Source organism: Oncorhynchus clarkii, chromosome 9, assembly GCF_045791955.1.
Source record: "Oncorhynchus clarkii lewisi isolate Uvic-CL-2024 chromosome 9, UVic_Ocla_1.0, whole genome shotgun sequence".
NCBI lineage: Eukaryota > Metazoa > Chordata > Actinopteri > Salmoniformes > Salmonidae > Oncorhynchus > Oncorhynchus clarkii.
In genome coordinates, this window is record NC_092155.1 from 41,751,531 (window position 1) to 41,765,830 (window position 14,300).

A 14,300-nucleotide genomic window follows, 5' to 3' on the forward strand; every position below is an offset into this window, starting at 1 on the left:
GAAGATGAATGCACCTCTCAGCAGGACAATAACTTAAAACACTAGGCCACATATAAACTGGAATTGCTTACCAAGAAAACATGTTCCTGAGCGGCCAAGTTACAGTTTTGACTTAAATCTACTTTAAAATCTATGGCAAGACCTGAAAATGGTTGTCTAGCAATGATTCAACAATCAATTTGACAGCGCTTGAAGAATTTTGAAAAGATTAATGGGAAAATGTTGCACAATCCAGGTTTCGAAAGCTCTTAAAAGACTTACCCAGAAAGACTCACAGCTGTAATCGCTGGCAAAGGTGCTTCTACAAAGTATTGACTCGGGGCTGTGAATACTTATGTAAATTAGATATCTGCATTTCATTTTCAATACATTTCTAGAAACACGTTTTCACTTTGTCATTATGGGGTATTGTGTGTAGTTGGGTGAGAAAAAATAAATAAAATTAATACATTTTAAATTCAGGCTAAGAACTAAATGTGGAATAAGTCAAGGGGTATGAATACTTCCTGAAGGCACTATATATCTAACAGGACACAGTGTGGCAATACTACAATAGAGATCTAACTCTATGTGTATCTCTATAACAAAACATCTGTAAAAAAGGGGATGTTCCTACATCCCAGTAATGCGGCCAATGGTGCTTTACAAGCTGCTGAAGAGCTTGTATTGGCTGAGCATTCAGTTGTTTGGTCAAAGGTGTGTGTGGGGGGGGAAATCTACTGTACTGTAGACTAACACCACCCTGTGGCACAATAGTGTACTGCAGTAATACTCATGTGGATATGGATTTCGCTCTTCTAGATACAGCATACAACAAAGAGGAACTTGACAGTCTTATACAAAAAGTATGTTTTTATTGTAATATTTGACAGCAAATGCCAGCTTGTAGTATCTAGGTGTTTGGTTGACAACATATCCTTGACTGAATCTGAAACATAGCTTGATTGTATTATAAAAACTCCACAGGTAAAAAAACAAAATCATTTATGTGATGAAGTATAAAAAGGACTAACACAACCAAACAGCCCAATGCCTTCAGACCGGTCTAAAGTTGTAACCATTCAACATGAGTGGTCCATTGGTCCATCATCTTCTGTGCTAATTTGAAATCCCAAAATGCACAGCACCATGATTATACAGTGAGATGCACCCACCTAGTTATGCTCTTTCCCATAAGTGCTCATGAGAGAAAGTGGAGGAGTTCAAGTTTGGGTCGGTGCCAAGGTGAAGGTTGATGGAGAGGCTGAAACACTGTCGGGGGAAGCTGCTGTCATCGTGGTAATGGGCACTAACAGAGGTTCAGCAAGGCGCGGGACTGGTTTGGCGATCTTCATGGGGATGAAGACGTTGGAGGCACAGTGTTCGCTCAGATACTCACCGCCCTTCTCCTCGTAGTCCTGCCGGCTGATCCAGCCCTCCCCGCCAGGGGGGTGCTCCAAGGCCCAGTCCCGAGCCCCGTACCAGGCATCCACCGCAGGCCGCGACGCCATCATCACCTGGAGAGCAGAGTCAAAACAGTGTACTATGCTGCTCAACTACAGTGCATTCAGAAAATATTCAGACCACTTCAGTTTTTCCACATTTTGTTACGTTACAACCTTATCCTAAAATTGATTAAAATATTTTTTTCAATCGCTCAGGGCTCCCGAGTGGCGTCGGGGTCTAAGGCACTGCCTCTCAGTGCTAGAGGCGTCACTACAGACCCTGGTTTGATTCCAGGCTGTATCACAACCGGACGTGATTGTGAGTCCCATAGGGCGGCGCACAATTGGCCCAGCATCGTCCGGGTTTGGCCAGTGTAGGCCGTCATTGTAAATAAGAATTTATCTTAAATGACTTGCCTAGTTAAATAAAGGTTAAATAAAAAATCAAATCAAAGCGAAAACCAGATATTTTTACATTTGCAAATGTATAAAAAATTAAAAACAGAAATACCTTATTTACATAAGTATTCAGACTCTTTGCTATGAGACTCAAAATTGAGGTCAGGTGCATCCTGTTTTCATTGATCCCCTTGAGATGTTTCTACAACTTCATTGGAGTCCACCTGGGGCAAATTCAATTGGTTGGACATGATTTGAAAAGGTACACACCTGTCTATATAAGGTCCCACAGTTGACAGTGCATGTCAGAGCAAAAAACTAAGCCATGACGTTGAAGGAATTGTCCGTAGAACTCCGAGACAGGATTGTTTCGAGGCACAGATCTGGGGAAGGGTACCAAAACATTTCTGCAGCATTGAAGGTCCCAAAGAACACAGTGACCTCCATTATTCTTAGATGGAAGAAGTTTGGAACCAACAAGACTCTTCCTAGAGCTGGCCACCCAGCCAAACTGAGCAATCGGGGGAGAAGGGCCTTTGTCAGGGAGGTGACCAAGAACACCATGGGCACTCTGGCAGAGCTCCAGAGTTCCTCTGTGGAAATGGGAGAACCTTCCAGAAGGACAACCATCTCTGCAGCACTCCAACAATCAGGCCTTTATGGTAGAGTGGCAAGACGGAAGCAACTCCTCAGTAAAAGGCACATGACAGCCCACTTGGAGTTTGCCAAAAGGCACCTAAAGGACTGTCAGACCATGAGAAACAAGATTCTCTGGTCTGATGAAACCAAGATTGAACTATTTGGCCTGAATGCCAATATGGTATTCACCTATGGTGAAGCATGGTGGTGGCAGCATCGTGCTGTGGGGATGTTTTTCAGCAGCAGGGACTGGGAGACTAGTCAGGATCGAGGGAAAGATGAACGGAGCAAAGTACAGGGAGATCCTTGATGAAAACCTGCTTCAGAGTGCTCAGGATTTCAGACTGGGGTGAAAGTTAACCTGCCAACAGGATAACGACCCTAAGCACACAGCCAAGACAACGCAGGAGTGGCTTCGGGACAAGTCTCTAAATGTGCTTGAGTGGCACAGCCAGAGCCCGGACTTGAACTCGATCGAACATCTCTGGATAGCTTTGCAACGACGCTCGCCATCCAACCTGACAGAGCTTGAGTGGATCTGCAGAGAAGAATGTGAGAAACTCCCCAAATACAGGTGTGCCAAGCTTGTAGCATCATACCCGAGAAAACTCGGGTCTGTAATCGCTGCCAAAGGTGCTTCGACAAAGTACTGAGTAAAGGGTCTGATTACTTATGTAAATATGATATTTCAACAAAAAAAAATGATTTTGCTTTGTCATTATGGGGTATTGTATGTAGATTAATGAGGGGATAAAAAAAAAAAAACTATTTTAGAATAAAGTAGTAACGTAACAAAATGTGGAAAAAGTCAAGGGCCTGAATACTTTCCCAATGTTCTGTAAGTTGTAATATGGTTCTCTCCTTATCACCGTATTGTTTAAATTAAGACTTGTACAGGTGACTGTGTATTTATACTGCTGGTATAGAATATTCTTTGTCTCAACATGAACCAATATAAATTGCATGACACAACGGTGTCCTTCGGAGCAGTAAATTCCCACATACACCGACGTTTACTATACCTGGAAGTGCGACTGGAAGGGCCTCATGGCCAGCAGCTCTCTCTCTATCCTCTCCTTCATGCCTGGATACTGTAGGTTCCCTCCCGTCAGGAACACATTACGGGCCAGTGCCTCCTGCTGCTCAGGAGTATACCTGCACACAGTCAAGTCATGCAAACTATGATCAACCTCTTCAGCTACTATGTGAATCATGCTCTAGTTATTGTGGCCATCTGCGTGTTGTTTAAAAAAATAAAAATAAAAAGTACAATTAAACATGTATAGCGAGGAAATGTGCAGTAGATTACCCGGCTAAGACATACTGCAGCGTCTCCATCATGCCCATCTGGTCTTCTCCTATCAGCGACGGCTGGAAGAGGATCTCTGAGACTCGCAGGCGCTCCGTGCCCACAAACAGCTGATGGTACTCTGCCATGTTAAACACCGGCTGTGGCGAGAGGAGGTTGTCAACAGGGCTAGTGGAGCCTCCATCAGAAGAGGTTTAATCACAATCTATATTTCGTTCAGTATGAATGTGGTTCAGACTGTTGTGTTTATACCATTAAAATAGTAGAGAATATTGCTTTACCTGCACAGGTTTTTCTGTCTCTGTGTTTTCCTCGCTGAAGTCTGGATCCATCTCTGTCACCCCGTCCCCTTCGTCCATTGGCTGCTCCATTTCTGAGGCCTGACAGAGAGAGATGTCTTACTTGTCAATTAGTTTAACACCAACATTATTCCCAACACTGTGATATGTTGCCATAGTCTAGGCTGTTTTGAACAAACTGTTTTGTTGGACATCGTTGCCATCCTAACTCAATGCTATCGTTTGCTAGCCCCTATGATCACCTGTAAGAGCCGCTGCCTGCCCTGCTCCACCACCAGGCTCAGCTTGTTGATGTAGGACTGCAGCTCCTCAGCAGAGTCCATATTCAGCTGTACCAGGTTCTTATGGAACTGCTCCAGGTAGCCGTCCTCCAACAGCTCCTACGCACATGACCAAGCACACACACACACACACACACACACACACACACACACACACACACACACACACACACACACACACACACACACACACACACACACACACACACACACACACACACACACACACACACACACACACACACACACACACACACACACACACACACACAGACGGTTTACCTCAATGAATACGACTGGTGGTTAAAATGATAAGGAAAGCTTTAGAGCTTAGGTCTATGAGTGAAATGTGGTGGTTTAGGGGAGAAAGGGGGTCGAGGTTAAGGTTCATAGCTGACCAAGTCGTTAAAAGGTAATGGTTCTTGCCTGCACTGTCAGTAGTTTATCCAACCGCTCTTGGTCCTGCTGTAGCTTCTCCTCCCTGCGCCGGGCGTTGATCTCCTGTAGCCTGCGCAGCTGCTGGGTGCGTCTCTCCTGCCTCTCCTCCACACTCACCACGCCGCCCAGCCCCTTGGCAGAGAAGGGCAGCTGCATGCGGTGCACCTCCTGCTCATAGAACTCTACACTGCGCCACTTCTCCAGCTCTGAGAGACACCGAGAGAGAGAGACACAGAGAGAGAGAGACACAGAGAGAGAGAGAGAGAGACACCGAGAGAGAGAGAGAGAGAGAGAGAGAGAGAGAGAGACACCGAGAGAGAGAGAGACACCGAGAGAGAGAGAGACACAGAGAGAGAGAGAGAGAGAGAGAGAGAGACACCGAGAGAGAGAGAGAAAAATGAGTCACATATAAAGTAAAGCACCACAGTTACTGTTTCATATAATCTCACTACATCTCTGGCCTCATGGCAGGCAGACCTTGGTGGTAGTCTGTGGCTGTGTAGCTGTGTTCGTGGAGCAGCTCCTCCATGCGGCTGAGGGTGACGGCAGCCAGGTGACCAGGGTACTTCAGCTGGAGTAGACGCTGGAGATACGAGGACGCCTGGCTCCCGCCCACGTTCACACGCTTACAGTTCCCTGCATCCAGCCTGGGGAAACACCAGAGGAAGAATGTTACAAGTTGTGTGGCATGTATTAAAATGGCACATAGGCACGCCTGAGCAATGGAGCAAACAGTGCAAGCTGCACCCCCACTTTCAAAATAGGGATGCAAATTTGTGTTTTTGCACCTCCACTTTTTTTTAACCAGAAAGTGATCATGATCCATTTGGTAATTTGTCATTTTCAAATGATTGGTAATGTTTTGAGCAAGTCTGTATTAAAATAGATACAGTGGGGCAAAAAAGTATTTAGTCAGCCACCAATTGTGCAAGTTCTCACACTTAAAAAGATGAGAGAGGCCTGTAATTTTCATCATAGGTACACTTCAACTATGACAGACAAAATTAGAAAAACAAATCCAGAAAATCACAATGTAGGATTTTTAATGAATTTATTTGCAAATTATGGTGGAAAATAAGTATTTGGTCAATAACAAAAGTTTATCTCAATACTTTGTTATATGCCCTTTGTTGGTAATGACAGAGGTCAAACGTTTTCTGTAAGTCTTCACAAGGTTTTCACACACTGTTGCTGGTATTTTGGCCCATTCCTCCATGCAGATCTCCTCTAGAGCAGTGATGTTTTGGGGCTGTTGCTGGGCAACACAGACTTTCAACTCCCTCCAAAGATTTTCTATGGGGTTGAGATCTGGAGACTGGCTAGGCCACTCCAGGGCCTTGAAATGCTTCTTACGAAGCCACTCCTTCGTTGCCCGGGCGGTGTGTTTGGGATCATTGTCATGCTGAAAGACCCAGCCACGTTTCATCTTCAATGCCCTTGCTGATGGAAGGAGGTTTTCACTCAAAATCTCACGATACATGGCCCCATTCATTCTGTCCTTTACACGGATCAGTCGTCCTGGTCCCTTTGCAGAAAATCAGCCCCAAAGCATGATGTTTCCACCCCCATGCTTCACAGTAGGTATGGTGTTCTTTGGATGCAACTCAGCATTCTTTGTCCTCCAAACACAACGAGTTGAGTTTTTACCAAAAAGTTTTATTTTGGTTTCATCGGACCATATGACATTCTCCCAATCTTCTTCTGGATCATCCACATGCTCTCTAGAAAACTTCAGACGGGCCTGGACATGTACTGGCTTAAGCAGGGGGACACGTCTGGCACTGCAGGATTTGAATCCCTGGCGGCGTAGTGTGTTACTGATGGTAGGCTTTGTTACTTTGGTTCCAGCTCTCTGCAGGTCATTCACTAGGTCCACCCGTGTGGTTCTGGGATTTTTGCTCACCGTTCTTGTGATCATTTTGACCCCACGGGGTGAGATCTTGCGTGGAGCCCCAGATCGAGGGAGATTATTAGTGGTCTTGTATGTCTTCCATTTCCTAATAATTGCTCCCACAGTTGATTTCTTCAAACCAAGCTGCTTACCTATTGCAGATTCAGTCTTCCCAGTCTGGTGCAGGTCTACAATTTTGTTTCTGGTGTCCTTTGACAGCTCTTTGGTCTTGGCCATAGTGGAGTTTGGAGTGTGACTGTTTGAGGTTGTGGACATGTGTCTTTTATACTGATAACAAGTTCAAACAGGTGCCGTTAATACAGGTAACGAGTGGAGGACAGAGGAGCCTCTTAAAGAAGAAGTTACAGGTCTGTGAGAGCCAGAAATCTTGCTTGTTTGTAGGTGACCAAATACTTATTTTCCACCATAATTTGCAAATAAATTCATTAAAAATCCTACAATGTGATTTTCTGTTTTTTTTCTCATTTTGTCTATCATAGTTGAAGTGTACGTATAATGAAAATTACAGGCCTCTCATCTTTTTAAGTGGGAGAACTTGCACAATTGGTGGCTGACTAAATACTTTTTTGCCCCACTGTACATCCATCTAATATATGATATAATAATTAACAGACCGCGTTTTCCACCCCCATCACCACAAGATGAATGGTTTTGCTGACTGGAAAGTGTTGCTTCACTCCCGCCCCACTATTTTGGTTCAGTGCAGTTAGAAAGCACTAGTTGCACCATTTGAAAAATACATGTTTTATCTATTTTGTTGTGCTGCTGTTACATTTGCATCGTTGTTTCATGTCCTGTGGTGTTGTTACATATAATTTGAGCTGCGTGTACCACCAGCAAACTCATTTCACATGATGAGCACGGCATGTTGAGATTAGGCGTCTCTGTAGCACAGACTCTGACTCTGAGTAGCCTTCCATCAGCCTACCAAATGTTGCACATTAGCAGAAAACTTCATGTCCGGTAGCTCGTGGACTGTCAAAGAAATAATCAGTAAGCCTAATATTACATGATTAAATCTGTGAAATAATTTAACTCCCCAAGCTGTTTGCAGGCATTTAACACCATTCTGCATTTTTACCATCTATTTTCACAACTTCAAATCGGTTAAATCACATTGTTAAAATGTTTACAAATTAGTTACAAAAGTAAGAGTCCTCGCTGAGTTCCATATGAGAGCGCACTGTGGATGCTTCGCGGTTAAAGTGTAGCCAAGCTGTGTCTGTATGCACCAAATGAAAAAGCCCAGGATATTTGTATCTTGATAAAAACAGCTCTGTTGGTGAGCTAGACAAGGGGGCAAAAGGAGGCTTAGCCCCCTCCGTTGAAACTTGTGCCATCTCAGTTTAAGTTTTGTGTCCCTAAATCAAAATAGCAAAAAGGTTCTAATGATTGAGTGTAAGGCTGTCCCCGACAAAAAAAAACATTTGGTCGACCTAGAATCGTTGGTTCTTTCGACCAACATTTTTTGTGTATTTTTCACTATATAAACACACCCAACTGTATGTGTTTTAATAAAATCAACTATATGTAGGCTACTGAGCTTGTCTGATGCTTTAAGCACACTGTGATTAAATACACTATATATACAAAAGTATGTGGACACTCTTTCAAATGAGTGGATTCTTAATGTAATGCTCTGATCTAGTGGAAACGTCATAAAATAGGCCTACCTGGTTACTTCTTATCCCTTGCCCAAATAACCTACAGCTGTGTCTATCCTGAGCTCACTGGAGCAGGTAACTCTGAGGGCCCAGAATATTTTATACAATGTTGCAAGTTTGCTAGCATGAGCTTCAGGCTGGAACCAAGTGAATACAATGTTTCAAGTTCCTTGCAGACAGGCCATGCATAGCCAATGTGATTTATAGGATATTTATTTTTAAATCAGGATTTTTTTTCTACCTGCAGGCTGTTTTTATTTGTTAGCTTAACCTAGGCTATTTTTTACATAGTTGTCAATGGCAATAGAAGTTACTTTTAGAATTTGGATTAACCACATGCAATGATTGAGATACAAAGACTTTATTATAAATTAAATGAAACTCTTCCACGAAAATGTGCATGTAAAAATCAGAACTGGCATGTACACCGGTAGAAATGGTCAGATAAATTGGCTCTAGGTCATGGACAGCCCTAATGGAAGCTGAGGTGTCAACACTTGTTAATGACAGGCAGCTGTTAAGAATTCCTTTTCCACTTCGGCAAATGTGTTCAGTCAGCACCGACGACTCATGCTACACCCAAGGAAAGCTCAACTAATCCAACTGGCATTAGAGGGGGATCTTACAAGAAGATTTTTGGGGAAGTATTGAATGATCAATTACTCAGGACGTTCAACAGATCGTCAAGGAGGCTGCAACTCTTCGGAAATGGGTAAGAAACGATTTAGCTGGTAGATTTTGATCAACATCTTGGTGGTATAAAGTGGTGTCATTCTCAGCAAAACCCTAGGGTAAGAAATGGCAAAATGACTTATTTAGCCAGCCTTTATTTTCATTGCCAAAACCAACCTTGCTTCGTGCGTAGGGGCGCTGTCGTGGTGCCGATAGAGTGCCAACCTGTCACTTCTTGGTCAAAAGCACTCAATGGTCTCGGCATTTGAACTTTTCTGTTTATTGTGGTATAGGGTGATCTAAGCATAATTCAATATAATTATAATGCATAGGCATGTTTCATTATAGAAATAGAATGTAAGCTTTCTTGGTAGCCTATTGCTTTTCGTGGTTGTAAATGGAACTGTGTGTATTGAAAACGTGTGGGTGTATTGAAAATTGAGTGGGTGGGTCGAATTTGATCCACAGAAGTGTATTGTGCAGTATCGCAACATGTTGCTGAACTCATGAGCTGCATCCATGTTTGAAATAGGCCTACCTATGGGTCTATTTATTTGGCAAGACAGCTGTGCATGACTGCGTCTCACTGTCGTAGGCTGTAGGCTATGTTTTGGTTATTTTTATTTGCCTTTAGTTTACTGCGTTTGTTTGTTTACTGTTAATGTAACTAGTCTAAATATAGATTGTATTATGCCTTTATCGATCTGATATTTTGTTTATAAGCCTATAGTAGGCCTACCCCTGTTCTGTTCACATTCATTTGTTTGCATTTGCAGTTGTGTCGGTATTCTAAACCAAACTATCAATTCCGTTTTTTTGTTTTGCATGAGTTACTAGGTTTCTACTTTCAGCATTTAGTTTGCATTATTTTGGTGAGACAGCTGTGTTTGGCTGCATTCACATAGGCTGTTTGTAATAGGTGAATTACCCTATCTGTCTGGTAGCCTACATTCATTTCCAAAATGACCTTTCTTTAGTGTGTAGGGCACTGTCCATTGTGCTGATACAGCGTAGGGGAGATGGGCTACAGATTTGGCAGCAACCTGTCACTTCAAAAGCTCACAATGTTCTCGGAATTTGAACTTGGTGTTTATTGTGGTATAGCGTGATATAAGCAGAATTCAATATAATTCCAATGCAAGAACCCCAAAAAACATTTCCCCTCTCACCGATTTCAACTGCACCCTTAATCACTTTATCCTGGCGCTGGGTCTGTCTGCTTGGCTTGGTAAGTAATATCGACTGGTAATATACTCTGTTACACGGAAATATGGGTCTCTCGGGATATGCTATTGGAGTCGGTACAGCCACCGGGATTCTTTGTGCGCCGCGTCGACATAAATAAACATATCTCCGGGAAGAAGAAGGGCGGGGGTGTATGTTTCATGATTAACGACTCATGGTGTAATTGTAACAACATACAGAAACTCAAGTCCTTTTGTTCACCTGACCTAGAATTCCTCACAATGAAATGCCGATCGTATTATCCTTCGGTTATAGTCACAGCCGTGTATATCCCCCCTCATGCCGATACCACGACGGCCCTAAAAGAACTTCACTAGACTTTATACAAACTGGAAACCATATATCCTGAGGCTGCATTTATTGTAGCTGGGGATTTTAACAAAGCAAACTTAAGAACAAGGCTACCTAAATTCTACCAGCATATTGATTGCAGTACTCTCGCTGGCAAAACTCTGGACCACTGCTACTCTAACTTCGGCGATGCATACAAGGCCCTCCCTCAGCAAATCTATCTGACCACGACTCCATTTTGCTCCTCCCTTCCTATAGCCAGAAACTCAAACAGGATATACATGTGACAACGACTATTCAACGCTGGTCTGACCAATCGGAATCCACGCTTCAAGATTATTTTGATCACGCGGACTGGGATATGTTCTGGGTAGCCTCATTGAATAATATCGATTTATACGCTGATTCGGTGAGTGAGTTTATAAGGAAGTGCATAGGAGATGTTGTACCCAGTGTGACTATTAAAACCTACCCTAACAAGAAACTGTGGATAGATGGCGGCATCTACACAAAACTGAAAGCACAAACCACTGCATTCAACCATGGAAAGTTGACTGGGAATATGGCCTAATACAAACAGTGTAGTTATTCCCTCCGCAAGGCAATGAAACAAGATAAATGTCAGTATCGAGACAAAGTGGAATCGCAATTCAACGGCTCAGACACGAGACGTATGTGGCAGGGTCTACAGACAATCACGGACCACAAAAAGAAAACCAGTGACGTAACGGACACCGACGTCTTGCTTCGAGACAAACTAAACACCTTCTTCGCCCGCTTTGAGGATAATACAGTGCTACCAAGGACTGTGGGCTCTCCTTCTCCATGGCTGACGTGAGTAAGACATTTAAACGTGTTAACCCCCGCAGGGCTGCCGGGCCAGACGGCATCCCTAGCTGCGTCCTCAGAGCATGCGCAGACCAGGCTGATGTGTTAACAGACATATTAAATCTTTCCCTATCCCAGTCTGCTGTCCCCACATGCTTCAAGTTAGCCATCCTTGTTCCTGTACCCAAGAAGGCAAAGGTAACTGAACTAAATTACTATCACCCCGTAGCACTCACTTCTGTCATCATGAAGTGCTTTGATAGACTAGTCAAGGATCATATCCCCTCCACCTTACCTGTAGACCAACTAGACCAACTTGAATTTGCGTACCGCCCCATAGGCCCACAGATGATGTAATCGCCATCACACTGCACACTGCCCTATCCCACCTAGAGAAGAGGAATACCTATGTAAGAATGCTGTTCATTGACTACAGCTCAGCATTCAACACCATAGTACCCTCCAAGCTCATTATAAAGCTTGAGGCCCTGGGTCTCAACCCCGCCCTGTGCAACTGGGTCCTGGACTTCCTGACGGGCCGCCCCCAGGTGGTGAAAGTAGGAAACAACATCTCAATTTTGCTGATCCTCAACACTTGGGCCCCACAAGGGTGCGTGCTCTGCCCCCTCCTGTACTCCCTGTTCACCCTTGACTGCGTGGCCATGCACGCCTCCAACTCAATCATCAAGTTTGCAGACCACACAACAGTAGTAGGCTTGATTACCAACAACGACGAGACAGCCTATTGGGAGGTGAGGGCACTCGGAGTGCGCTGTCAGGAAAACAACCTCTCACTTAAAGTCAACAAAACAAAAGGAGATGATTGTAGACTTCAGGAAACAGCAGAGGGAGCACCTCCTATCCACATCGATGGAACAGCAGTGGAGAAGGTGGAAAGTTTTAAGTTCCTTGGCGTACACATCACGGACAAACTGAAATGGTCAACCCACATATACAGTGTGGTGAAAGCGCAACAGCGCCTCCTCAACCTCAGGAGCCTGAAGAAATGTGGCTTGTCACCTAAAACCCTCACAAACTTTTACAGATGCACAATTGAGAGCATCCTGTTGGCCTGCATCACCGCCTGGTATAGCAACTGCACCGCCCATAACCGCAGGGCTCTCCAGAGGGTGGTGAGGTCAGGACACCTACAGCACCCGCGGCACAGGGAGGCCAAAAAGATAATCAAGGACAACAACCACCGAGCCACTGCCTATTGGGGTACTATGGTGTTGAATGCTGACCTAGAATGCTGAACCCGCTACCATCCAGAAGGCGAGGTCAGTACAGGTGCATCAAAGCTGGGAAAGAGAAACTGAAAAATAGTTTATATCTCAAGGCCATCAGACTGTTAAACAGCCATCAGTGAGGATGCTGCCTACATACAGACTTGAAATCATTGGCCACTTTAATAAATGGATCACTAGTCACTTTAATAATGCCACTTGAATAATGTTTACATATCTTGCATTACTCATCTCATATGTTCATGCTGTATTTTACACAATCTTGCCTATGCAGCTTGGTCATTGCTCATCCATATGTTTATATGTATATAGTCTTATTCCATTCCTTTACTTAGATTTGTGTGTATTAGGTAGTTGTTGTGGAATTGTTAGATTACTTGTTAGATTTTGCTGCACTGTTGGAACTAGAAGCACAAGCATTTCGCTACACTCGCAATAACATCTGCTAACCATGTGTATGTGACCAATAAAATGTGATTTGCTGTATAGTGGTTTTACCTTCCATTGATAACGGGTAGGATGTGAGAGCAGTGGTAGCCAGAGGAGAGGACAATGCCGGTGTTTTGGTGTGTGAGGTTGCTGAGAGCATTGTTGTAGTAGAGGCTGTACAGGCAGTCTATGCCATAGGACACATGAGGAACTCTGTAGCACTCAAAGAGCAGCTCTGACATCATCTGGCGACTGTGCAGCGGGTTGCAGGGCGCCTCTGTGAGCACTATAGGATGTTCAACACTGCCCTAAAGAGGGGAGAGAAAGGAGAGAAACCACATCAGATGTGCTTGAAGGAGCAACTATCTAGTTAGCTACCGTTGTCAGTAAGTTATATTCAAGACTGAGAAGGCAGAACGGTCTAAACAGGACAAGCAACATAGGAAATTGTGCAACATAACTTGAACACCTTACCTCAGTCACAACTCCGAGGTGGCTGAATATGTAATCAAACATCAGTTCCTGTATCTCGAAGTTTACAACCACATTTCGGTCAAACTGGCTTTTCAGGAGCCATCTCACCGGCTCGAGGTTAGAAATGTCATTGCCGATTTGGGTTTCACTTCGCGCTGCCCCTCTGCTCCTCGCCGCCACGGACTTGAACAGAAGCCGCGGTGCGCCTAGTTCGTCCCCTTTGCATGCCCAACCGGCCCTTGTTTGAAAAGAGCCGTTATCTATTATTATCGGAACTGGTGATGGTTGTAAGCATTCGGCAGAAATCTCGAAAATCGGATCGGGAGAGGATTTGTAGTCTTGAAAAGAAAATATTTTGCATGTTGTGTCTGTTTTGGAAGTCATTTTGAAAGGGTGTTACTACAAAATACGTCCGACTAGAAAGCTTGTACCAGAAACCAAAAGTTCCGCATAGCTCTCGTTACGTTTTGACAAAGTAACAATTATTAAAGGGGCAGTCAGAAGTTGGTACATCCATTTTTTGACTTATAAATGAATTGTACCAATAGATTATTAAAGAATATAACGTATACACGCCTCATGAGCTTAGTTTAACTGCTGTACCCCATCAGAACCCAAAATATAAGCTTGTTTTACTCCAATGTTTGTAAACAAAACATGGTTAAACTATACTTTTGATATCATGGATGGTCAGTCCATGCATCCATAGCCCTGTCTATGAATTTGAGTGATTACATTTCTCCAGCCCC

The 14,300-nt window shown here is 43.8% G+C and overlaps 1 protein-coding gene across 1 annotated transcript; it reads right to left on the reverse strand.

Annotated features, from left to right (window-relative positions):
• Nucleotides 1-837: 837 nt before the first annotated feature.
• Nucleotides 838-13,954, reverse strand: LOC139417229 (actin related protein 5). The gene is made up of 9 exons (XM_071166475.1): nt 13,552-13,954; nt 13,147-13,385; nt 5,267-5,436; nt 4,778-4,995; nt 4,313-4,450; nt 4,053-4,151; nt 3,772-3,911; nt 3,485-3,617; nt 838-1,496 (listed from the first exon to the last, which is right to left on the reverse strand). The coding sequence occupies exons 1-9, from the start codon at nt 13,933-13,935 to the stop codon at nt 1,203-1,205; spliced, it is 1,815 nt and encodes a 604-aa protein (XP_071022576.1). The 5' UTR covers nt 13,936-13,954; the 3' UTR covers nt 838-1,202.
• Nucleotides 13,955-14,300: the final 346 nt, after the last annotated feature.

Coding starts and splice junctions, on each gene's coding strand:
- LOC139417229 (XM_071166475.1), bottom strand. CDS start 13,935: ATGACTTCCAAAACAGACACAACATGCAAAATATTTTCTTTTCAAGAC. Junction 13,386..13,551: donor ACCTCGGAGTTGTGACTGAG/GTAAGGTGTTCA, acceptor TCCCCTCTTTAG/GGCAGTGTTGAACATCCTAT. Junction 5,437..13,146: donor CTACCCGTTATCAATGGAAG/GTAAAACCACTA, acceptor GTGTTTCCCCAG/GCTGGATGCAGGGAACTGTA.